We start from the raw sequence: 26,393 nt of genomic DNA on the forward strand, positions 1-26,393 counted from the left end.
CCTTGTTATCGACATTAGGTGTCGTTAGCTGTCAGGGAAATACTATCTAGCGGAACGTCTCAGTAGTCTCGGCGACAGCCGCATCCATTCTACCTCGCGGAGCAGGCTAAGTCCCCCTCACCATCATCTGTCAATGGCGTAGGCTCAGAGAACATCATATAGTTAATGTGACCACCCATACGACCACCACCAACAACGACACCACCATCTACAACAACATACAGTTCACCACCACTACCGCCACTGTCCCTCTAACTGACACCATGGCAACCACTGTCACCAACACTACCACCACTAACACTGTGACCACCACCACCACCACCACCACCACTACTAACACTGTGACCACCAACAACACCACCACTAACACTGTCACCAACACTACCACCACTAACACTGTGACCAACACTACCACCACTAACACTGTCACCAACACTACCACCACTAACACTGTGACCACCAACAACACCACCACTAACACTGTGACCACCAACAACACCACAACTAACACTGTGACCAACACTACCACCACTAACACTGTGACCAACACTACCACCACTAACACTGTCACCAACACTACCACCACTAACACTGTGACCACCAACAACACCACCACTAACACTGTGACCACCAACAACACCACAACTAACACTGTGACCAACACTACCACCACTAACACTGTCACCACCACTACCACCACTAACACTGTGACCACCAACAACACCACCACTAACACTGTCACCAACACTACCACCACTAACACTGTGACCACCAACAACACCACCACTAACACTGTGACCACCAACAACACCACCACTAACACTGTGACCACCAACAACACCACCACTAACACTGTGACCACCAACAACACCACAACTAACACTGTGACCAACACTACCACCACTAACACTGTGACCAACACTACCACCACTAACACTGTCACCAACACTACCACCACTAACACTGTGACCACCAACAACACCACCACTAACACTGTGACCACCAACAACACCACAACTAACACTGTGACCAACACTACCACCACTAACACTGTCACCAACACTACCACCACTAACACTGTGACCACCAACACCACCACCACCACCACTACTAACACTGTGACCACCAACAACACCACCACTAACACTGTGACCAACACTACCACCACTAACACTGTGACCAACACTACCACCACTAACACTGTCACCAACACTACCACCACTAACACTGTGACCACCAACAACACCACCACTAACACTGTGACCACCAACAACACCACAACTAACACTGTGACCAACACTACCACCACTAACACTGTGACCAACACTACCACCACTAACACTGTGACCACCAACAACACCACCACTAACACTGTCACCAACACTACCACCACTAACACTGTGACCACCAACAACACCACCACTAACACTGTGACCACCAACAACACCACCATTAACACTGTGACCACCAACAACAACACCACTAACACTGTGACCACCAACAACACCACAACTAACACTGTGACCAACACTACCACCACTAACACTGTGACCAACACTACCACCACTAACACTGTCACCAACACTACCACCACTAACACTGTGACCACCAACACTACCACCACTAACACTGTGACCACCAACAACACCACAACTAACACTGTGACCAACACTACCACCACTAACACTGTCACCAACACTACCACCACTAACACTGTTACCAACACTACCACCACTAACACTGTGACCACCAACAACACCACCACTAACACTGTGACCACCAACAACACCACAACTAACACTGTGACCAACACTACCACCACTAACACTGTCACCAACACTACCACCACTAACACTGTGACCACCAACAACACCACCACTAACACTGTCACCAACACTACCACCACTAACACTGTGACCACCAACAACACCACCACTAACACTGTGACCACCAACAACACCACCACTAACACTGTGACCACCAACAACACCACCACTAACACTGTGACCACCAACAACACCACAACTAACACTGTGACCAACACTACCACCACTAACACTGTGACCAACACTACCACCACTAACACTGTCACCAACACTACCACCACTAACACTGTGACCACCAACAACACCACCACTAACACTGTGACCAACACTACCACCACTAACACTGTGACCAACACTACCACCACTAACACTGTGACCACCAACAACACCACCACTAACACTGTGACCACCAACAACACCACCACTAACACTGTGACCACCAACAACACCACAACTAACACTGTGACCAACACTACCACCACTAACACTGTGACCAACACTACCACCACTAACACTGTCACCAACACTACCACCACTAACACTGTGACCACCAACAACACCACAACTAACACTGTGACCAACACTACCACAACTAACACTGTCACCAACACTACCACCACTAACACTGTGACCACCAACAACACCACCACTAACACTGTCACCAACACTACCACAACTAACACTGTGACCACCACTACCACCACCACCACCACTACTAACACTGTGACCACCAACAACACCACCACTAACACTGTCACCAACACTACCACAACTAACACTGTGACCACCACTACCACCACCACCACCACTACTAACACTGTGACCACCAACAACACCACCACCACCACCACTCACACTGTGACCACCAACAACACCACCACCACCACCACTAACACTGTGACCACCAACAACACCACCACCACCACCACTAACACTGTGACCACCAACAACACCACCACCACCACCACTAACACTGTGACCACCAACAACACCACCACCACCACCACTAACACTGTCACCACCACCACCACCACTAACACTGTGACCACCACTACCACCACCACCACCACTACTAACACTGTGACCACCAACAACACCACTACCACCACTAACACTGTCACCACCATTACCATCACTAACACTGTCACCACCACCACCATCACTAACACTGTCACCACCAACAACACCGCTAACACTGTCACCACCACCACCATCACTAACACTGTCACCACCACCACCATCACTAACACTGTCACCACCAACAACACCGCTAACACTGTCACCACCACCACCATCACTAACACTGTCACCACCACTAACATTACTAACACTGTCACCACCACTAACACCACTAACACTGTCACCGCCATTACCATCACTAACACTGTCACCACCACCACCATCACTAACACTGTCACCACCACTAACATTACTAACACTGTCACCACCACTTACACCACTAACACTGTCACCGCCATTACCATCACTAACACTGTCACCACCACCATCAACAACAGCTTCAATACTACCACTAAGACGACATTTACCACCCTTCAAAGCCACATACAGAATCATGTATGTGATAATTACCTCTCAATAAACAATCCATGTAAAATTCTACATTTAACATGATGCCTTCAGGACAGTGTAAACCTGTGGCCTTAACAATGTGATACGTTTGAGCATGTGAGTGAGTGAGTGCGATTATACTGACTCACTTACATCATAAAAGGCGGCTAACGGGATCAGGTGGTCAGACTCGCTGACTTGGTTGATGTATGTCTTCGTATTACAGATGCGTGGATCGCTGTTTATGCGACTCACCGGATTGTCTGGTCCAGGCTCAGTTATTTACAGACCGCTGTCATAAAGCTTGAATATTGTTGTGCGCGGCGTTAAACAACAAACCAACCAAACCAAACCTTACACCATACTCGACTACCAAAGGTCCACACGGTCATAAATGACCAATGGTTGCACTACCGATGTCGTTAAATGCCATGCGTTCCACGCAACACAAAACGCACATTTAACACCAGTGTGAGCTAGAAGTGACAGTACACCAATATTTGTCCACCTTTGACTTGAACACAATTATTTTGTTAGGGGATTTATTGGGTCTAACGGCCAGAAGAGGACCCCATCCGTTGTCCTGTAAATCAATACTGCATCGCCACGGGACTGAAGCCATCTTTAATCCGCCAACTCTAGCTACAAGCAAGGTATTATCAGCGATAAGCAATCGGTTCTATCCGCGATACAGATCAACAATGTGGCTGAGAATAGTCTGCCAACGTGTCCTTCCAACAAGCCGGCCTCACATGAACGTTAAAAGACGTTTAGCTGACTTTATTCATTCATAAACATAAGGTGTTTATTTTGAAAACACACTCGTCACAATTTCTTTAAACTGGTTTTGTGCGATTACACGCAACGTCCGGAATTTTGAAAATACTATTGAGCGCGTGTCCTAAACAGTGCGTTATCTGACTGACATGTCTTGTGGTAGGCCCTTTGTAGGAACCGTTATGACATGAACAAGGAATATGTGAGGAATCCAGGGCTTCCAGGTGTATGTCAGCCTGCCGCGAACATCTGGTTTCATCACTGGTTTTCACTGGTCCAATGCCGTATGGAATCTGTTTTGGTGGTTATTTCACTGTTTTTTCTCTTGCATTGACATCATATATTTATGTAAGAGTTCGTGAGTGTTTAGCAAAATTTTATATTTCAACAATCGGCGGGGGACATCAAAAAGGGGCTTCACACATTGTAATCATGCGAGGCATCGAACAACGGTCTGCGCCGTGACGAGAAGACGCTTTAACAACTAGGCTACCCCAATGCCCTTATTCTCGTGAAGAACTAATGGGAATCTCGTGGCCATACTGGCCCTCGATCATGAATAATAGCTACACAATGCACTTTTATCTCCTTTATTTGTTTAAATGTGTCAACAAACATACCGAGTATCACTTTCATTCTAAATCCCCGGGTAGGACCTTTAATCCTCGTGACGTTATCTACGGCACTTTCGTCAACAACGACGACGTCGACGATGAGCTACCCATCTCTATGTTACAGTGCGAGTCCACGAATCGGGAATATTGGCCACTCGGTTACGGTGTGCGTTCTGTCACTTGATTACCAACCTATACCTTTCGACCGTTATCTTACCTTAACACTTTAACATCACTGCTGTCGTCTTAAAAGTCACCTTTGACACTATCTCCTTCAGACCATTTCCAGTGAAATATTAATAAAAACACTAAAAAATTTTTTTCTGTTGGAAAAACTTGTACTTTAATAACTAATACCATTGTTCAATGACTGATCGTTATTTAACCATGTGGAATACATTTCTATCACATCAATGCACTGCAGGGAATACCGTTCATCGGAGTGCGTGCTGCACGTGCGATTCGTGCACGACGGACTATGCATCCACCCTTGTAATAAGATAGCGATCTCACATCAGTACATGCCACACGACCCCTTGGGGCACTCGAGTTTCATGCTAAACGTCAGATTTGACTGTGCGATGAAGCGAACTCATCATCGACATGAACAAAGATCTTTTGTGTCTACCTTGTCAACTGTGTTATAATACTCGTGTGGAATATCGATTCTATATTTTGAGTTAAACTTAGAATTCCATCAATGATACTTCATAAAAAAGGAATATGCACCGCTGAACGAAAAGCTATGCTTCAAGGCGGTAAAATCTTTACAACCAGATAAAAATTGGTGACAAGATTTTTAAAATTCTCAGTGTCCGCCCGCGACATTTGTTTTTAACTGAATAACAGCTCTTTTAAAACGCAGTTAATTCGTAATAGACTTGTATGTATTATATATAATTCACTTAACGCTGTTAAACTAGTGTTATTGTTTACAATGTAGACAGTAATTTAGTCTATACTTATGGCATTGTTGGCTGGACCTGTTGTTATTGAACATATGAACTGCACATACGACCGGGGACGTGGCAGTAGAAAGCATCTAAATGTTACAGTCGTTACAGTCGAATCAGTCGATATCACTCTTGACAGACAACTTTGGTGGACAAATTGGAACTGACGGCACTTAAACATACGGCAAACTGTTTGCTGTCGTGACGTGATGGACATAGTCTGGATGTAGTAGCACCCTACAAATATAGACATTGAGTTGACAGATAAGTTGACAGTTGTGAATAACGATGACATAGACTTGTGGGTGAAAACTCGGTAATTAAGTCTCGAGGTTCCGTGAAAGTCCATCATCCCGTGCGGGAGGAATCTGGCTCAAGCTGGCAGTTGCATGTGTGTGAGCGGGCGGAGTGCCCATTAATGTAACATGATTAGACCTGATGATGAAGGTGATGTTGATAATGATGATGTTGATCATGGCGATAACGCCTGTTATAATGTTCTTGACTCACACACGGATGCCTAAGTACACGAACTTGTTCGTTTTGTCTATTTAGCGCCGCATTCAGCAATAATCCCACTATATGACGGCGGTTTTGTCAAAATGGAAGCCGTTTTGTTATTGATTGCTGCTTTCATATGTAGAGCGTCAGGTGACGATGCTGAGAGAGAGAGAGAGAGAGGGGGGGGGAGGAAAGTAAGAGAGAGAGAGAAAAAGAGAAAGAGAGAGAGGGAAGAGAGAGACAGAAAGAGAGACAGACAGAAAGAAAGAAAAAGAGAGACAGAAAGAAAGAAAAAGAGAGAAGAGGGGAAAGATAGAAGAGTGAAAGAAGAGATGAGAGAGAAGAGCGGAACGAGAGAGAGGGAGAGAGAGAGAGAGTGAGAGAGAGAGCAGAGCGGAAAGAGAAAAGTGAAAGAAGAGATGAGATAGAGAAGAGCGGAGAGAGAGCGGAGAGAGAGAGGAGAGAGAGAGAGAGAGAGACTCCGCGTGTACAACTCTCACTTTCACAGTCGTGGGGCTTGACTTACCGTGTCGGCTATTTATCATATTGATTCCTATCAGATGTCTTGACAAACGCTACATCTTAACATAGGGTCGCTTTCCTGCAAGCCATAATGCGACCCACGTCCGTTTGTAGCCCTGGCTATCAGAAATTGTATTTCGTGGCATACCCCCGGGACTAGCCGATTTCTCATTCCGCCCTTATCGTCATAAATCAGAAATCAAGCACAGACCTTCCGAATGTCTTACTCGGGTCAACAGACCGGAAGAGGAAGCGACAGTGAACAAGAGCACGTGCGGATGCTTTTGTGTTTATTTCGCCGGAATATGATGAACTTATGTCCGATGAAGAATGCGACGCTCGTTCCCCACGTCGGCCTGATTTATTGATTCGAACCAGGTTTTCAGCAATATTTTTGCTGGAGGGATTTAAGCCTATCTGTTTGTGCAGAGCTGGAGCACTGTAGCGAAAGAAAAAGATCCTGTGACAGTCGGAATCCGGATTAGATTTTTTCTATATAAAAAATCTGAACTGTTGATAAATCCCTTCCTCGGCGGCGGAGGCTGGCTATATACTTTAATGCCCGCCAGCCGTAACATACTCATTATGTCTGCTTTGACCAAATGCCACTCTAGTACTTGGCCATCTATTTCTTTTGAGTGGCTTCAACTATTGTCAGTCTCGCCCAACTGATGAACTGATTCTGCTGTTGGTTCCGCAGCAAACGTAGCGCATTGCACCAGTCTAGGTAGACAGGAGCCCACTCACAGCTTTAAGCGGGCGTCGATAAATACATATATATTTTTTCAAAAATACAGCTGTTGTATGGTACAAAAAATACTGGTTTTCGTCTCCCTCGATATACTGCCACCCTGGTTGCAGTATAATGCCATATTTATTTATTTTAATGCCACATTTTCCGCTGGACGAAAGTTGGGATCATATTCAGGGAGAACTGTATATGTGAACAAAACAGTTCTCAATATAAATTTTGCATTGGGAGTTCTTCTTTTGAACATTTTCCTGATAAACTCTCCACATTGTTATTACTGCATATTCGTAGAGCATCGACCCTTTATATCGGTGTTGAGAGATTTAGAGGTGGAAAAAGCTGTGAGATTTGAAAATAGAAAAAAATTATTCCATAGTTATTTCCCTTGTTGGAAAATCCTTCCGATACAACACAGCTTATTTCTTTATGAAACGTGATATTCGTTCGTTTTTTTCGGAGTGGGATGATATATTGTGCCGGACGACTTTTGCGGATATAAGGACCTTCTTTTTCAATTTTTTAGTAGTATGGTAGTGTAGAACCGGCCGGAGATGGGAAACATCCCGATCAAGCTAGATGGCATCAGAGTTTTCAATGGATGGCTATGTACGGGGTGAATTGGTGAGTTCAATGACTGTTTATGTATGGGGTGAGTTGGTGAGTTCAGTGACTATTTATGTATGGGGTGAGTTCAATGAATGTTTATGTATGGGGTGAGTTAGTTAGTTCAATGACTATTTATGTATGGGGTGAGTTAGTGAGTTCAATGACTGTTTATGTATGGGGTGAGTTAGTGAGTTCAATGAATGTTTATGTATGGGGTGAGTTAGTGAGTTCAATGACTATTTATGTATGGGGTGAGTTAGTGAGTTCAATGAATGTTTATGTATGGGGTGAGTTAGTGAGTTCAATGACTGTTTATGTATTGGGTGAGTTGGTGAGTTCAATGACTATTTATGTATGGGGTGAGTTAGTGCGTTCAATGACTGTTTATGTATCAATTATACTAAGTCAAATACAAAAGGACACACACACACACACACGCACACACACAATCACACAATCACACACACACAATCACACACACTTTGTTGCCAAACGAACGTATTTTCTTTCAAAAGTTTCTCTTTATTCATAAGCAACAGTCGTCATTAAAACGATCCTTTCGTTTTTAGTTTCTACAGTAACAGTAGATGCGTTATGTGTCCCTGTAATATCTGGCTAATCACTGGATTGTCTGGTCAAGGCTCGATTGTGTACAGGCCGCTGTCGTATGGCAGGAGTATAGCTGTGTAGCTTTATGCAACACACGCTTATTTTTTTCATGAACATTGTGTGAAGAGCGGGTTCTACAGGTAGAGGAGGACGTGCGTAACCCTATTGGTAACACCTGGTGTCATTAGGGACATTCAGTGATCCATTCATTTCGTTTTAACCGCTGTTTCGCCTCTTGCCCAATGGAATATGTTTCGGCAGAAAATCGAGACTGGTTGTTCTCTGGCATTGACGCTTTGTTCCAAGACACGTGTTAAGCTCTCTCTCGTATCACATGCAAAAGAGTTATAGAGAGTATGTGCGTTACCGAGTTGGACTGTACAGCGTTTTCAGCAATATTTCAGTTATATGACGGCGGTTGACACCAATCACCAATGTTAAGAAAACCCCAGATCTTCGACAAAACGGGAGAACGCTTTAACCACAAGGCTACCCTGACATCAAACGGGTAGAGGTTGGTAGATGCGGGTCGGATGTAACCATGTTCATATTTGTGTCCTTTAAATTGTGTTTATCACTTGAATGTAACGATTGGTCTATTAATGATTGAGACTGGCCAGGAATACCAATGGGTGATAGCATGTTCGACATCAGCGTGTTTGTTTGTGTAATATAAACTACGCCGCACTTCTCTCATCCATTGTGTGTGCTCTGTCCACAGTTTATGCTTTGTTTTGTTTGTTTGTTTGTTTAACGCCGCACTCAGCAATATTCCATCTATATGACGGCGGTTGGTAAATAATCGAGTCTGGACCAGACAATCCAGTGATCGATATCATGAGCATCGATCCACGCAATTGGGATGGATGACATGCTTCAACCAAGTCAGCGAGCCTGACCACCCGATCCCGTTAGTCAACTCTTACGACAAGCATAGTCGCCTTTTACAGCAAGCATGGGTTGCTGAAGACCTATTCTACCCCGGATCCCACGGGTTTTCGACATCAGGACGCGACGACACGCAATAAACAACAACGTCATTTTCACCCACTGCGTCAGACATACATTGTTTACTGTGATAGGGAGATGTAAACAATAATTTCCAATTAACAAGGAATCTTTCATTGTTGGTTCATAGGATCACAAAACTAATCTTTTTGAAAGAACTCTTCCCCGATAAAAAAACCCCGGGAAGAGTGTAGAGTGGTAGACCATGTTTACGTCGCCATTGCGCGAGAGCAGTAAAATGCTGATCACCTATTCTCGATCTATACGTAGGTTCAGCTCGAGTGGAAACATATAGTGATCTATATTTATTCAGTAAATAATATGTACTCAATTCATGTGGCTTATGTAATACGACGATGACGAGCTTCTTGTCTTTTCGACATTTTGAAATCTTTGTTCCTCGTATCAATTTTCAGTTCGGAGCTCTTCAAAGAATTTACATTTTTTTTAACTTTTCAGAAATACTTCAACTGTTATATATTTAACTGTTGTATATCAAATTCTGAATTATCCCAAACACTCTTATCGAGGTCTTACAGTCGTGTTTTCATCGAGTTATATGATATGTACAAAGTTGAGAGCAGAACGATTTTTTTTATTTTAACCAGTCTTGTGAGCGTTTTGCGACTGCGCGATTCAAATGCACGAATCCCTATCTTGAAGGGCAGTGATTTAGAGTGACGCATTTTTGGAACCTGCCCTAACCGGCTACAGTGCGTTATCTACAAACACAAGATTCAAACTGACGTTTGAGTACGAGATAAAATTGCTGGAATAAACACACTTTGATAATGTTTAACTGCACCGAGCCATGGACGAGCACAGAATGGCCGCAATGCCGTCCTACAGGTGTTTCATGTTAAGGGATTTGTTTTTGTGTTGACGTTGTTGTTTGCATGTGTTCGGGTGCACAGTCAAACGTCAGAGACCATTCTTGGAACGATATTCTTGGCAGTGTTGATATCTAAGTCACAGCCATGGGAACAAACAATATACAGTCTTCAGGTCGCGTGCTATCTAATATTGATAATTGGATCTGGAAATTGCTTTTTCGATCACCGTCGATTATCCAGGGTATGACATCTCAATTTATAATGCTACACAAATCATGTATCGAACATACTTTTAACAAAGAGAAACATAATGATCAGTAAAAGAGTAGATGAGGGTCAAATAGTTTTCAAATAAATTAAAATCAAAATCCATATGTTGAGCGTTCACAACTGTATGACCTTGGATTCATTTAGTCTATGAAGTATTGAGTTGACAATATGATAAGAGTTGCCTCCCTTCCTTTAGGAATTCCGCGGAATCTGTCATCTTCAGTTTTTCTGTTTCCCTTCAACGTTTTTTGATCAAATGTAAATATACTAATATATTAAAACAACGATATCATATAGAATTTTTTTATGCCTGAAAAACTGCATGTAATTGTGGTGAATTGGCCTATATAGCTTTCCAGTTTGAAAACCAAGTAACCTGATAAATATTTCATGGTCGGGGTACAGAAAAAAAACCACATCTCGTTTTACTCTCCCTTTCAAAACTGTTACACATCTCTACTTGGGAACGTCAACACACAGACAAATATCCACACGTTTCATCATAAGCTGTGGGACCCGTGAAGATCCGGGGTAGAATAGGTCTTCAGCAACCCATGCTTGGGTTAAAGGCGACTATGCTTGTTGTTAGAGGCGACTAACGGGATCAGGTAGTCAGGCTCGCTGACTTGGTTGATTCATGTCATTGATCCCATTTGCGTGGATAGATGCTCATGGTGTCAGTCACTGGATTGTCTGGTCCCGACTCGATTATTTACAGACCTCCGTCTTACACCTGGAATATTGCTGAGTGCGGCGTTAACAAACAAACAAAACAAAACATTAACTGTGGAAAGAGCACACACAATAGGTGACAGAATCTGAATTTGAAATTTTGAATATGTTGATATTTTAAGTTTGAAAATTATTTTTGTAGCAACGCATTTATTCCATTGTCGGCCTAATTTTATTTGCTATTGTGGCTGTAGACTGTACATCGTGAAGTAACGAGGTTGTGTGCCATATTATCCCACGTCTGTTTTAAGTGAAGATCCTAATTTTGGCTTTTGGTACACGTGAAAACACAACCAGCAGAGGGGTATAGAAACTATTATATTAAGTATAAACATTGTAAAATTGACTGAATAACAATTGATATAAACAATCGTTGAGATCCTTTCCAGCAAATCTGTGTTATTTCCGAACGTAGGGTTTACTTGGCGAACAATAACCCGCGATGCCAGGTGTTGTATATTTTACTTGCGCTTCACGCAATAATTCATCCTTCTGTTTGCGCACCCTCATCTTCTCATTGATGGGCCATGTATTTCAGTGTCATCTGCACGGCGGAAGACTTCTGTTCAAGAAATATTTACTTACCACAAACATGGGGCTTATTATTGCTCTTATTATTCTTATCATTACTATTACACAGGGATGACGGTGAAATTGATGGTTGTGATGACTTTGATTAATCGTTTGATTGATGCTGATTGAAAATAACAGTTATTGCGGATAATTATGATTCTTATAACAGCGGAAAGACGGATATGATCTTTTGATGCATACACATTCGATTATTATCATTACTGTTATTGTTCTTGTTGCAGATCGCTCGTGCAATAGAAGAAAGGGAACTGTCGTACCTCTTCATGGCTGAGAATATCACCATCTTTCTGCCCTCCAATGACGCCTACTTTGACTTTGTGCCCAAGTCGTTTGGATACAACCGTAATGACGTCAACATGTGGCGGGAACTGGTTCTGTACAGCTCAGGTCAGCCACGGTTCATCATGTGTGGGTGGGGTGGGGGAGGGAGTTGAAGGGGGGGGGGGGGGGGGGGGGGGGGGGTCTTTGGCAGTTCCTGAGTGTGGTAGGTGCGGGAATGAATGTTTACTTGTTGTTTTACGCCACATTCTGCAACAGTACAGCTATATCATGACGGTCTGTAAATAATTGAAACTGGGTCAGACAAACGAGTGATTGATACAGTGAGTAACATCTCACGGCGTTGGGGTACGGTGACACGCAATCGACATTGTCATCCATACAAGCCGCTCTATTTAGTCACCTCGTACGACAAGCATATATGTTGGTGATCCAGCAGCAATGCTTATTCAGAATCCACATGGGGTCAGATGAGGTGGAATGAGATTTAACGAAGCGTCCAAGACGGGCACGAGCTCCAGGCAGGGTAACAACAAGTACCATATTATGGTATGACGCGGCCGGGGATCGGAACCCCGGACCTTCTGACGCTCTACCACTAGATCACGGAGGCGGTCCCATGGGGTCAGTGATTGAGTGGTTGAGGTTTCAGCCAAATATCAAAAAGGGTTTTCCAAATGTAGGATCGTACCCTGATGTACATTCCCTGGGCCCGTTTCACAATCAATACTGCAAAGTTACTGCAAAGTACTTACAGTGGCAGTACACAATAGAATGGCAGTACAAGTTGTTTGTGTTTTGTTTAACGCCGAACTCAGCAATATTCCAGCTATATGACGACGGTCTGTAAATAACCGAGTCTGGGCAAGACAATCCAGTGATTGACATCATAAGCATCGAATCAACGCAACTGGGATCGATGACATGCATCAACCAAGTCAGCGAGCTTGACCACCCGATCCCGTTAGTCGCCTCTTACGACAAGCATAGTCGCCTTTTTCGGCAAGCATGGGTTGCTGAAGACCTATTCTACCCCAGAATCTTCACGGGTCGGCAGTACAAGTACAATGGCAGTATAAAATACAACAGCAGTGGTTATAGCACTAAACACACGGATAACAATACTCACCCAGCAGCAACAGTGGTCAAACTTCCAAAGTAGGCCTAGCCTGGATATCCAGGGTGAAATTGTGATCTTTATACAACCGTTGGTCTTGATGTAAAGTGAGATGAAATGTGAGACGGGAGAGGCAAGTCTTAGTCCCTTCTGGAAGTTTCTATACAGTACTGGATTTATTCCTGCTGAACAAAAACATTTCTGAAAATTCTAGAAAACACTTGATCTGAATATCTGAATATAGTAACTTCCACACCACTGCTTACGTAATAAGTAATACATTCCTGACAACTAATTCTTGTCAAAACACAATGATATGACCTTCTACTGAATCTCAGCAGAATCAATGTAATACAATTACAACAGTGTTTAACAATATAATAAACAGCCATATAACAATATCAGTAAATTTATGGTTACACCTGAACATTCAGAGTTGTTACAGGTAAGGGTAAGGTTCTTGTTTGTAGTTCGACGCCGGATTTCGCTACAACAGTTATCATCGCGTGACAGGAGGCGCTGTTTGCTCTGATTGAGTTCCTTGATCTGCGAGAAACCGCGTTCATTGGTTGATAAAAACCCTCCACATAAACCTTGATTCACATCACGATTTTCTCCCACAACTTAGTTCGGCAGAGTTGCGTCCCTTAGGTGTAACAGAAACCTATGATCGGGTTCAACCCCAGTTCGACCTGATTATGTTTCTATGTTTGCCAGCACAGTAACTTTGGGCTTCTTTCCTCATCATGCTGTCACGCCGTGGGATAACGGAAGTACTTTTTACAGTAACGTTAAACCAAACTCACTCACTCATCCAAAGCAGCGTTAGTACAAGCTTGTTGTTCATGTTGTTGCATGTTGCTATGTTGTTGCATGTTGTTCATGTTATTGCATGTTGTTTCATGCTGTTTCAGTGCAAGGGGCTCTTCTACTCGAGAACATCAAAGACAAAGACATGCTGGGGACCCGACTGGGAGCCGACTTCAAAATTTACTGTAATAAGTATACAGATAAGAAGGGACAGGTGCGTGCGAGTGTATCAGTGATAAAACCAGTTTACGTTTGATACCTCTATTGTGTCAAACGGATGTTTTCTACACGGTATTTTCAGGTACCTAGGGTCATTTGAACAATATAATTCCCCCACCCGAACAAAATCGAAAAATGAATTTAACAAAGTATCAACTAGTTGCCCAACATTATTAATATATGTGTGACCCACCAAGAGACAAGGGACCATATGGGTGCTAGGATGCAATTGTGCTGTGACTTCATAAAGATGTACGTTTGACGTCAACAGCCTCCGTAAATGCATGCGGACTGTACAAAAAAATCTGTTTTTTTCTCTCGTTCGTTCGTAATGTAATATTATAAAGCATTATTTTAAAATATATTTCATGACATCATATCTAAAAACTGCAATTATTACATATACAGTTATAAGTATGAAAATGGGACAGAAAACGAGTCCAAATGTTTGCTGCCATGTATCTCTGTAATAAGTATGAATTGAAGCTTGTGAATTGTATTTTTGTGTTCTTAAGATAATGTAGTTTTAACATATAACGAGAAGTCAAAATATGATTTTTCCCTAAAGGTCCCTTGTTTCCTGGCTGATCGCGTGATGTGCTTAACGAGGAACTGTTATAATCATTACAAACTGATATACACTGAATCAGTTGTTTCCGTTATACAAGACGTTGTATCGCAATGTTCCAAACACAAGTCGTCCGGATAACTGGGGTTTCGAATTAGTGAGGTCCCGATGAACGATATTTATCTGCACATGAAAGCGTATGTTTTCATTTCTTTACTAACGTACTCAATGCGATATGTGTGACATATGATGTTTCTGCTTTCATACACAGTTTACCACAATAAACGGTGCCCGCTTTATAGAGAGCGACATCCAGACTGAGAACGGCGTGCTTCACATCATGGACCGAGTGCTGGCCCCCATGTCGAGCAACAACACTCTGGCCGAGTACATAGAGCGTCCCACCATCCCCAACCTGTCATTTGAGTGAGTATGTTGTTTTGCGCCGCAGTCTGCACAATTCCAGTTATATCATGACGACTGTTAAGAACACCAATTTTCCTAACTATGTGAAGTCAATTTCGAAACATTTGTGAAAGTATTTAACTGTCCAGGTGAAAGTCCTGAAATCACACGCTCCACAATCAGTTTCCAGAACAAACTGGCTGGGGCGTGGCCTGAAGGTACCGCTACAGCGGCCCGTGACGATTGTCTTCATTGGCTGTTACGGAGACTTGGATGCAGAGTGTATCTACTGCATCATCTATCTTCTGATGCTTAGCAGCTATTCATCTGTTTGGTCTTTCTCGGTTGTATTTGATTGTTAGCTGATACGGTGGACGGGTGTGTAGCTAGAAGATGTACCAACTCTGTCATTGCCAGATCCAGTACTGTTAGTTTTCATCAGCTTCCGTCTGAGATGTTCGAGATGAATGGATAAGCTCGTGTTGGTAAAACGACCCAACTGTCAGCCAGAGAATCTTCGCGATTATGTTCAGAACATTTTTCAGACTGCTGTCAGCTGAGAAGAACACTAAGTAAGAGCACTTTGTCTGTTTCCGCCATTTAGCCTCACTTTGCACCTCCCTGCAGAGGATTACCAGTTACTGTGGTCGTACAAGCACAAGGGTCATGCCAAAGACGGTCACAGTGACCTCAACTCAGGACTGATGTGAAATCATGATCATGTGAATTGTGTCTATGAAAACTGACTCAGTTCACTGGAATTTACCTTGTGTAATATCCGAATTAAGACGCTTAACAAGTGCTCCCCAGATCTGCACTAAGACGGCAGAAAATGAGTGTCGTGTTACGCCGTACTCATCAATATTCCAGCTGTATCACTGCCTGCCAACGTGGTCTCGTGTATACTGTTACAATGCACCGATCGTTCTCTTACGTCACACCCCTGTCCATATCTATTTATGTCTGTCTATATCAGTGTAAGTCATTATCTGTGAATCATTAAGAGAGTTGCAAGTCTCTTCCCATCTGATAGAAATAGTCGCCTCATCACTGGCAGTTACAAATATGGGTATTAGTCTCAAGTTTAAATTTGACATTTCGTAGATGATTTTGAGTATCATTACCCGACAGTCATTATATACTCACCGCCAAAAGTAACGCCATACATGTTGTTTAGCATATGAAAACTTACTCATTTGCAAGAGATATAAGATTGGTTTGATGGCATGTGCGCTGCAGTACGCATCACGTGTGACGTCATAGATCCATGGCTCGAGATGCACGTGCATGATTAGCCTGTAAAGTTTAGAAATCACGTGCCGCATATCGTGATTAGATTAAAGACGTAACAAGTATTATATACTCACACGCAAAAGAAACGCAAGTCGAGTATGCAGTATACATGTTATTTATTTTCAACAGTAAAGACAAGAAATACTAATGGGGCAAGATTGACAAAAAATTGACTGAAGACAGTTTAATGGATTAAAAGGCAGATGACATAATTGGTTTTTTTTCAGATGTTAAGGGCTTACACAGTTTCGGGTCAATACCCAAATTGTCAGTCAAATCCTGGTGTGACCACCATTGGCACAATAAAGACACCGTGGTAACGCTTGACTGTCAGATTTGTCATTAATTGGTACACATTGGAAACATCTCTTCTTAATGTACAAATTTCCTTATATGTTCCCGTGGTTCGCGTTTCTTTTGGCGGTGAGTATATGTCTTATTTTAAGGAATTGTTTTTACTGCGTCACATTACATATATAGCTGCTACAACATGTCATGCTATGTCATGTTACATGACCGTGACTATGCTGCTACAGGTCTATCATCAAGGCGAAGATCGTGGTGCCAGATCTTGAGGCAGAGACGAGGAACTCCAGCCTCTACTTCACATCCTTCTCACCCAACGATTCCTTTCTCCTGGCAATGCCCTCGTATGGCAAAGACCGGATCTTCTTAGATTGGGGACTTCTCGAAAAAGTGAGTGGCTCCTGTATCGCATTGTGTGGCTTACGTTATATAGTATTCCAGTTATATCGCGGCGTGTCAGCTTAATGCGGGAGGAAAGCCCGACGTGATGTAGGTCTTAGAAGTTTACCACTTCGGTGAAACCGACGAGCACAGGTATGGTGCTAACAAACCTAGAAACATAATCGGGGCGAACTGGGATTCGAAACCACTATCTGTTGTGCCTAAGGGACGCAACTCTGCAAAGCGAATTGCGGCGCCCTAGACGACTGAGCAATCCGTGCCCCTACTGTCTGCATGAGAAACGGTCTGTCACTCCGTGGTGATTGCACTTTAGGATTGGTCCCCCGCAACCTGTGCTACCCATGAGAGGCGACAGAATGGATCGAATTGTCAGATTTGGTGACACTTCATGTCGAGTGCATGTAATCGTCCGCCGACAGCGTGGTTCTTTGCTCATAATATCAATCACTGCATTTTCTGGTCCAGACTCGATTGTTTCCAGGAAGCGCAATATACATGCTGGAATATGCTGAGTGCGGCGTTAAACCACAAACAAACAAACACATGTTTATACTGAGTCTGTTTGGGAATAATCGACTTCCTAAATTGGTTGTGAGAGAGTAACCTATCTGTCCACGGTCGCGGTACGATGACACAAAATCACCCGGGACGTCCGCTTTAACAACTGCTCCCTGTACTCGTCATGGGTCCACACAATACCGTCGATACGCAGGACTTACTCAAAACCTATTCTGTCGTGTTATCCCCACCGGTTTTAATCCAACAACTGGATGTACGCAACAATTCCTGCTGGTATTATGGAACGACTTGCAAGCGTTGTCACTGACAATGTTATGAATCTGCACGGTGGTTAATTTTCGTGTTGTGTGTTTGTGTGTTTGTGTTTGTGTGTTTGTTGTACGAATATAACACCGCAACCAGCACTGCCCCAGCTATGTAATGGCGGCCTTTAAATAATCGAGTCTGGAGCAGACAATCCAGTGATTAGAATTGGACATCGGGGTACGATGACCCTCGACCAAGTTACTGAGCCTGGTCATTCATTCACATCGTATATACTCCCCATGAAGCTGATAATTAAAAACAAATACTGACCCATTGGCCGGAGTAATAATGTGGCGCTTTAAACATGATTTGGCGTATTATGAATATGCACATTATTAACTCACAAGCAAGGTTGATGGAGACATCGCCTGACTCTGAATCTTCACTGGAGTGATTAAGACATCAATATGCATTTCAACACGTTTTATGAACGCTTCTATATTATGTCTGTTTATCTAGGTCTACCGAGCACATATAGTTCCGTACTCGGTCTTGTTTCTTCCATCAATTGGACCGATGCCCAACATCCAGGCGTCAGTCGGCACACTCAGCTTCACTCGATACAACGGCCAAAGTAAGTTCGCAGTGTGGTGAGGTCTTGTGAATCCCCCATCTGCCTTAACTAAATTAAAGCATCGTTCCAATAAAACAGATTGTAATATTTGCCACATAGCCTTCGTTTCGTCAGAAGCCTTAAATTTACGCGAGGCCAGGTGTTTAGGCTTAAATACGTATGCCCATGTGTAAAATCATAAATACTTGATAATAACTGACACCTCTTTTCCTTAAAGTTTTCTTCACAGATTTAAAGTGAACTGTTTAAATAGGGATGAAAATGTACCCCCCCCCCACCCCCCCCCCCCCCCCCCCCCCCCACCCCGATAAAAGAAACCAAAAACAAATTCAAAAATTCGAATTCTTTTTTTCAATGTTTGTCTTGAACAAACAACCTAAATTTTATTTTGTCTTTGACAATATTTTCTCACGGACTGATAGTTTTAAAATACTTGAGCACTTGTCACGTGTCAACGGCGGCTGGCGATCTAGATTGCAGTCACGCATACTTTGTCCATATCTTACAACCAACATCATGACAAGTACGCCCTAACCCTGTATTCAGTACACCATGTTTACCTGTATTTTCAGTCTATGTCTACAACGGCATGGTGAGAGCACGGGTTGTACAGGCAAACATCCCCGTTGGCAACGGCGTGCTCCATGTCATCGACAACCTCCTGTACTTCGTCTACGACAACGTTGTGCAGAGACTCGGTGGTATGCAAGAAACAAGGTGCGTACGTCACATTTATCACTCGGATCAACTCGGCTTGTTCCGTTAAGTATATAGAGTAGATAAGGCATGATGTCAGTGTAAACCGCGCACCGACCGATCCCTCTGTACTTCACACTTGTGGTCCAACTTTTAGAAAAGAACTTGATGACGAAAACTTCTGAATGCAACCTACAAATTGTCAGGGAGCTGTGCTCCATAAACCTGAGTGTCATTAAACAAGAATGAAATAATAATGAAACGTGTTTATAGGCTCACAGGTTTATTACTAACAGCAAGTTGTAAGTATAGATAAAAAATAGGATCAAAAACCCAATTTACACTGACAACGATCACTGATTAATTAAATCAGAACAAATATACAAGCTGATTAGCTAAGAAACTGAAAACAGTAACACAAAGAGGGAAGCCAAATCAACACTTTGTCAAGATAACTGCTGGATTGACAGACAATTAAGTCGGCTAGACCAATTAACACCTGAGAGTTAATTAACTCAACACTCTAATGAGTGAATAACCTCGGCTGGGTTAGGCCGGGGGGATAAACACAAAAGGCCTATCACTAAAATAGGGAGTAAAGTCAACACGCAATGTCTACGCCATCCCTGACCCACACTTCACAATAAACACTGAGGTTTAACGTACATTTACTCTGACTGCTTCTAGCAAAATGTGGGAGTACATGAAGAAACTGCCCGACAGCATCCAGGCCAGGCTGAACAGCACCAGCGTCAACTACACCGTGTTCGCCCCCACCGACTGGGCCTTCAGCAAGATCCCCACGTCCCAGCAGCTGGAGCTGGATAGGGATGACGAGGAGGGGGAGAAACTCCTCAAATATGTAAGTCACCTATGTATGTCACATATGTAAGTCACCTATGTATGTCACGTATGTAAGTCACCTATGTATGTCACGTATGTAAGTCACCTATGTATGTCACGTATGTAAGTCACCTATGTATGTCACGTATGTAAGTCACCTATGTATGTCACGTATGTAAGTCACCTATGTATGTCACATATGTAAGTCACCTATGTATGTCACGTATGTAAGTCACCTATGTATGTCACATATGTAAGTCACCTATGTATGTCACGTATGTAAGTCACCTATGTATGTCACGTATGTAAGTCACCTATGTATGTCACATATGTAAGTCACCTATGTATGTCACGTATGTAAGTCACCTATGTATGTCACGTATGTAAGTCACCTATGTATGTCACATATGTAAGTCACCTATGTATGTCACGTATGTAAGTCACCTATGTATGTCACATATGTAAGTCACCTATGTATGTCACGTATGTAAGTCACCTATGTATGTCACGTATGTAAGTAACCTATGTATGTCACATATGTAAGTCACCTATGTATGTCACATATGTAAGTCACCTATGTATGTCACGTATGTAAGTCACCTATGTATGTCACGTATGTAAGTCACCTATGTATGTCACATATGTAAGTCACCTATGTATGTCACATATGTAAGTCACCTATGTATGTCACATATGTAAGTCACCTATGTATGTCACGTATGTAAGTCACCTATGTATGTCACGTATGTAAGTCACCTATGTATGTCACATATGTAAGTCACCTATGTATGTCACGTATGTAAGTCACCTATGTATGTCACATATGTAAGTCACCTATGTATGTCACATATGTAAGTCACCTATGAATGTCACATATGTAAGTCACCTATGTATGTCACATATGTAAGTCACCTATGTATGTCACGTATGTAAGTCACCTATGTATGTCACATATGTAAGTCACCTATGTATGTCACATATGTAAGTCACCTATGTATGTCACGTATGTAAGTCACCTATGTATGTCACGTATGTAAGTCACCTATGTATGTCACGTATGTAAGTCACCTATGTATGTCACATATGTAAGTCACCTATGTATGTCACATATGTAAGTCACCTATGTAAGTCACGTATGTAAGTCACCTATGTATGTCATATATGTAAGTCACCTATGTATGTCACATATGTAAGTCACCTATGTAAGTCACGTATGTAAGTCACCTATGTAAGTCACGTATGTAAGTCACCTATGTATGTCATATATGTAAGTCACCTATGTATGTCACATATGTAAATCACATATGTAAGTCACGTATGTAAGTCACCTATGTATGTCACGTATGTAAGTCACATATGTATGTCACGTATGTAAGTCACATATGTATGTCACGTATGTAAGTCACATATGTAAGGTCTGGTTATATCTACCTCATGGTACGGTCATGTGCATGGTGTAAACTGTCGGGGAAAAGAAAGTATACATTTGAAAAATGATTCGACCAAAATATTCAAACGTTATGAAACGTTACTAGGCTGAAAACAGTCACCGAAACACCGTAAACTTAATGTCCAAAACACCACTATGATACCCGTATCAATACATCACCATCGAATTACCATTTCTTGTTTGTTTCCGTTTAGCCACCATCAAACATGGGTGTGTAGGTTCTTTTCCCGACAGTTTAGTAGCGATGTTACTGGGACTTTCATCAGTAGTGACTGGAGTAGTGGAATTGTCAATATTACAGTTATTATTACTTGCATCAGTACCAATTTTCAGATTGGTTTACAGTTGTTGTTATAATCATCTTTTGTTGTTATTATAATTATTAGCATTAGAATCTCACACGTTCTTTTTTGAAATACATAAAATTAGTGATCAGTATTTGAATATTACCAGTTGAATTTACTATTGATGTTGCTATTGTCGTTATCATTTGTTGTATTATTATTATCATTATGTGGCAGCTTTGTGATATTATTATTAGTATTATCTTACTTCCCATTGGTTTTGCTTCAGCTACTGTTTGGACACATAATCCCGGATGTGCAGCTTGACGCCGCCATGTTGTCCCATGATCAGATGCTGAGGACGATGGACAATCGCACCATTCACATCAAACACGTAGATGGAGGTAAGGTGGAATACTCGACTATCCACACACTGCTTACAAATCAGTCGTGTAAAGTTTCTATCAACAAACCTATGTGAGGATATCTCAACGGAATTGTGCTTTAGAGCCGACAGACTGAGGATCAAATGATCAGAGTGTGTGGATTGGTTGCGGGACGTTACTAAAAACATGTACCTCCACTTTGACTGGGCCGAACTCGATTGTTTATAAGCCGCCATTACATAGCTGGAATATCGCCTTAACGTAAAAGAATATTCACTCACTTACTCACTCGACAACAAACGACGGCCCAAACACTGTGTTAACACGTTTTCTCCAATCCCAGATACGTACCTAGAGAGCGGATCAGTGAGAGCCAGACTGGAGATGACCAACATCGGCTGCACCAACGGCGTGATCCACCTCATCAGCAACATCCTCTTCTTCAAGAACTTCACCATCTGGGAGGCCATCGAGAACATCCCGCAGCTCAGGTACAATTCAACCTCAGCAGAGTCAAGTGCGAATAGGCAAAGCTTTTACATTGTGTATATTCTATATGTTAATCATTGGTAATTAGACTTGATACCAACAAAGCAACAAGTCTATGATGATGAACATGTCACATATTGCTTTGTATTTTGTACATTATACCTGATAAGATCGCAAGAGCAAACTCCTGTGTTTGAATTGGAGTGTGACCCCATGGATCACGGCACAAAGCAGTCTTAGCTTTAAGACCATCGTAGCTCCCATACATCAACAAAAACTTACGACAGTCGCAGCGATAGTACTGTTCTGTGCAACTGGACGCGGGTATAAATGAACTCGACCCCTTAATGAACTGTTCCTTGTCATTTAGCAGACGATCCCTTATTTTTGCCCATAAGTATATGAAGACCAACCCAAAGAACGGACCATCTGTCTCTCGTTTACTCTATGTTTAAAATTAATGTTTCGAAACTAACGCATGCAGAACAGATGAGTCGTAGTTTTTCTCGGTTTGTAAGTTATCCTCTAAATACCACATTTGTAGTTAAGATGATTACTGACACTGTTTTATTTCGACAAAGTTATTTCATGAAGTATGTTCTGTCTGTTTCAGTATAATGTACTCCTTCGCTATACAGTACCCGGACATAGAGGCGAAACTCTCGGCAGAGACTTCTGGCGCGTTGACCATGTTCATGGCTAGCGACTCGGTGTTGAAGACCACGTCCCGATCCGCCCTGGACACGCTTAACTCCTTCCCCCACATGGTGTACCAGGTAATGTCAGACTCAACCCCTACCCCCACACGGTGCACTATGTGATGCCAGACTCAACTCCTTCCCCCACATGGTGTACCAGGTAATGTCAGACCCAACTCCTACCCCCACATGGTGTACCATGTAAAGCAAGACCTAACTCCTACCCCCACACAGTGTACCAGGTAATGCAAGACCTAACTCCTACCCCCACACAGTGTACCATGTAAAGCAAGACCTAACCCCTACCCCCACACGATGTACCAGGTAATGCAAGACCTAACTCTTACCCCCACACAGTGTACCAGGTAATGCAAGACTCAACTCCTACCCCCACACAGTGTACCATGTAAAGCAAGACCTAACTCCTACCCCCACACAGTGTACCAGGTAATGCAAGACCTAACTCCTACCCCCACACGGTGTACCAGGTAATGCAGAACTCAACTCCTACCCTCACATAGTGTACCATATGTTCATTTGTAAACGAATAAAATTTCACGCTTGTTTGTGATTTATATGATTAAATCAATATATCATTATTGACAAATAATGCTTTTTTAAAACCCAAATGACGACCTCAAAACCTACCACGATTGGTACATGTATTACTGTATTACTCGTTGTATTGCCAGGCACTAAGGGGTCAGATTGTCCAGGGACAGTTCAGCTCGTCCAGTGTGGCCAGCTCCGTGCAGGTGGGGACGCTGGCCGGCAAGAGTCTCCGCATCTACAAGGAGGACTCCAGGACCGGCACAGAAGATGAAGGTACGTAGAACGGCGTTCTCATATCAGTAGATTTTGTCTGTGTTCTTTAACGTCGCCTTCAGCACGATTCACGGCGTAACCCGATGGTGTACACGAGCCTGACCAGACAATCCAGGGAATTATATAACTAGCAATGTCTACCGCCGTCATGGTAAAATGACGAGTGTCAACCAAGTCACCGTGCTGGGGACATCTGCGCCTAAGACAGCGCCGTCCTTGAACCTTCCATATGTAAGATGACGTTACGGCTTTAGGAAGGTCTCGCTGGTGAGACACTGATTATTTTTTACCGTTCAAGGTTAATTTGACTGTCGTTTGTGCCAAATATTAATCCTGAAATCTCCTCAACGGGGCTGTTGGTTACATCAGCGGTCAAACAGTTGGTCTCGTCGTGAAATCGGCGTTAACCTTACTATACTACCCTCTTTCTCCCCCCCCCCCCCCCCCCCCCCACACACACACACACACACAAAGGATCTTAGTGCTACGATTGTCGTAAGGCTATGTTAAAGTACGGAAGTTAAGATCGTCTTAGAGCTAAGATTCTTTTGCTGAACGAGGCCCAGATCTACTGGGGTATCATGGGTCACATGATGAATTTCTCAAGGCTGTTTGTTATGTCAATGTTAGCGCTTTATGAATCAGGCCCTCGTTCCTCATCAAGTCTACCGTAGCGCAACAATCGTAGCTTTACATAGACTTACGACCGTATTAGTGCTGAAATCTGTTTGTGAACAATGTCAGTGCCTCAAAGCGCCTATTTGCTTGATGTTCTTATTTAGATGTAAATCAGTGTTAATGTGTTGGAGATGCGATAAGCGTATCGTTAAGAACGCAATTGGGAAATAAGCCGCCGTTTGTTCCGAATAAACTGGTTGAGGCCTCCGAATAGACTGGACCGTAAGATAGCGGTATATGTAAGACAATTTATCTGTCTGGCGTTTTAAGGATCTGACACAACTAATACATGAATATATACTCAGTCTGTGGCAGTACACTTAATTGCTCTTGTGTTTGTCTACCTTTACTTCACAAGGGCAAACTCTATATTATATAGTCTGCTTCCAGTATTAATAATGCATGGTGCAATCATTACGTCAACATTTGTGTCTGCATTCAGATATGATGGTGGAGGGAAGTCACGTGAAAGCTCGCGTGATTGTGAAGGACATCTGGTGTTCAAACGGCGTACTACACATCGTGGACGACATTCTGCACGTGGCCATCCGGAGCATCATTGAGGAGATGGACAGACGACCGGACATCAGGTACATCGTCATCTAGTGGTGTTGCCAAGTCTACTCCGGGTGTGACGAATTAGTTCGATATATCCGAAGGTTGTTATTGAGAGGCAGCTTTAGGTGTATTATCACCAATTTGAATTTGAACAACCAGTCCTCAGAATCAACCATGAGAGAAATGAAGAGTTACCTCCCTTCTCATAAACTTGAACTGGCCTATGAGGATACGCTGAAAAGCAAAATCAATCTGTGAAATTAGATGAGTGAGTGCGTCGTATATTCCAATATTCCAGTAATATCGGGACCGGGGACACTAGGAATGGCTTTCATACATTGTACAGGAGGTGATTGGTACCCGTGACAAAGTCGATCCCAAACCAAAAATAATTTGAATATTTTACAGTCTTCTCCAGGTTGAACGAACAACAAGCAACGCTAATATTGGTTATCATTCAAATAGTCTCTATTCCCATGGCGTATACCATTCGTTATCACTGTTGTTAAAATATCAACGCTTA

At 42.8% G+C, this 26,393-nt stretch overlaps 1 protein-coding gene across 3 annotated transcripts in view; it reads left to right on the forward strand.

Annotated features, from left to right (window-relative positions):
* Positions 1-26,393, forward strand: part of LOC124152584 (fasciclin-1-like) — a 142,384-nt gene that overhangs the window by 100,106 nt on the left and 15,885 nt on the right. For all 3 annotated transcript variants that reach the window (XM_048395070.1, XM_048395071.1, XM_048395069.1), the window contains 12 exons: positions 12,387-12,552; positions 14,476-14,585; positions 15,430-15,584; positions 17,393-17,552; positions 18,849-18,963; positions 19,536-19,680; positions 20,347-20,521; positions 22,526-22,640; positions 22,966-23,113; positions 23,725-23,887; positions 24,502-24,634; positions 25,755-25,902. In XM_048395070.1, coding sequence (XP_048251027.1) covers positions 12,387-12,552; positions 14,476-14,585; positions 15,430-15,584; positions 17,393-17,552; positions 18,849-18,963; positions 19,536-19,680; positions 20,347-20,521; positions 22,526-22,640; positions 22,966-23,113; positions 23,725-23,887; positions 24,502-24,634; positions 25,755-25,902 — 1,733 coding nt within the window. The remainder of the gene's footprint in view (positions 1-12,386; positions 12,553-14,475; positions 14,586-15,429; positions 15,585-17,392; positions 17,553-18,848; positions 18,964-19,535; positions 19,681-20,346; positions 20,522-22,525; positions 22,641-22,965; positions 23,114-23,724; positions 23,888-24,501; positions 24,635-25,754; positions 25,903-26,393) is intronic.

Source organism: Haliotis rufescens, unplaced genomic scaffold, assembly GCF_023055435.1.
Source record: "Haliotis rufescens isolate VD_foot unplaced genomic scaffold, xgHalRufe1.0.p SCAF_14, whole genome shotgun sequence".
Classification (NCBI taxonomy): domain Eukaryota; kingdom Metazoa; phylum Mollusca; class Gastropoda; order Lepetellida; family Haliotidae; genus Haliotis; species Haliotis rufescens.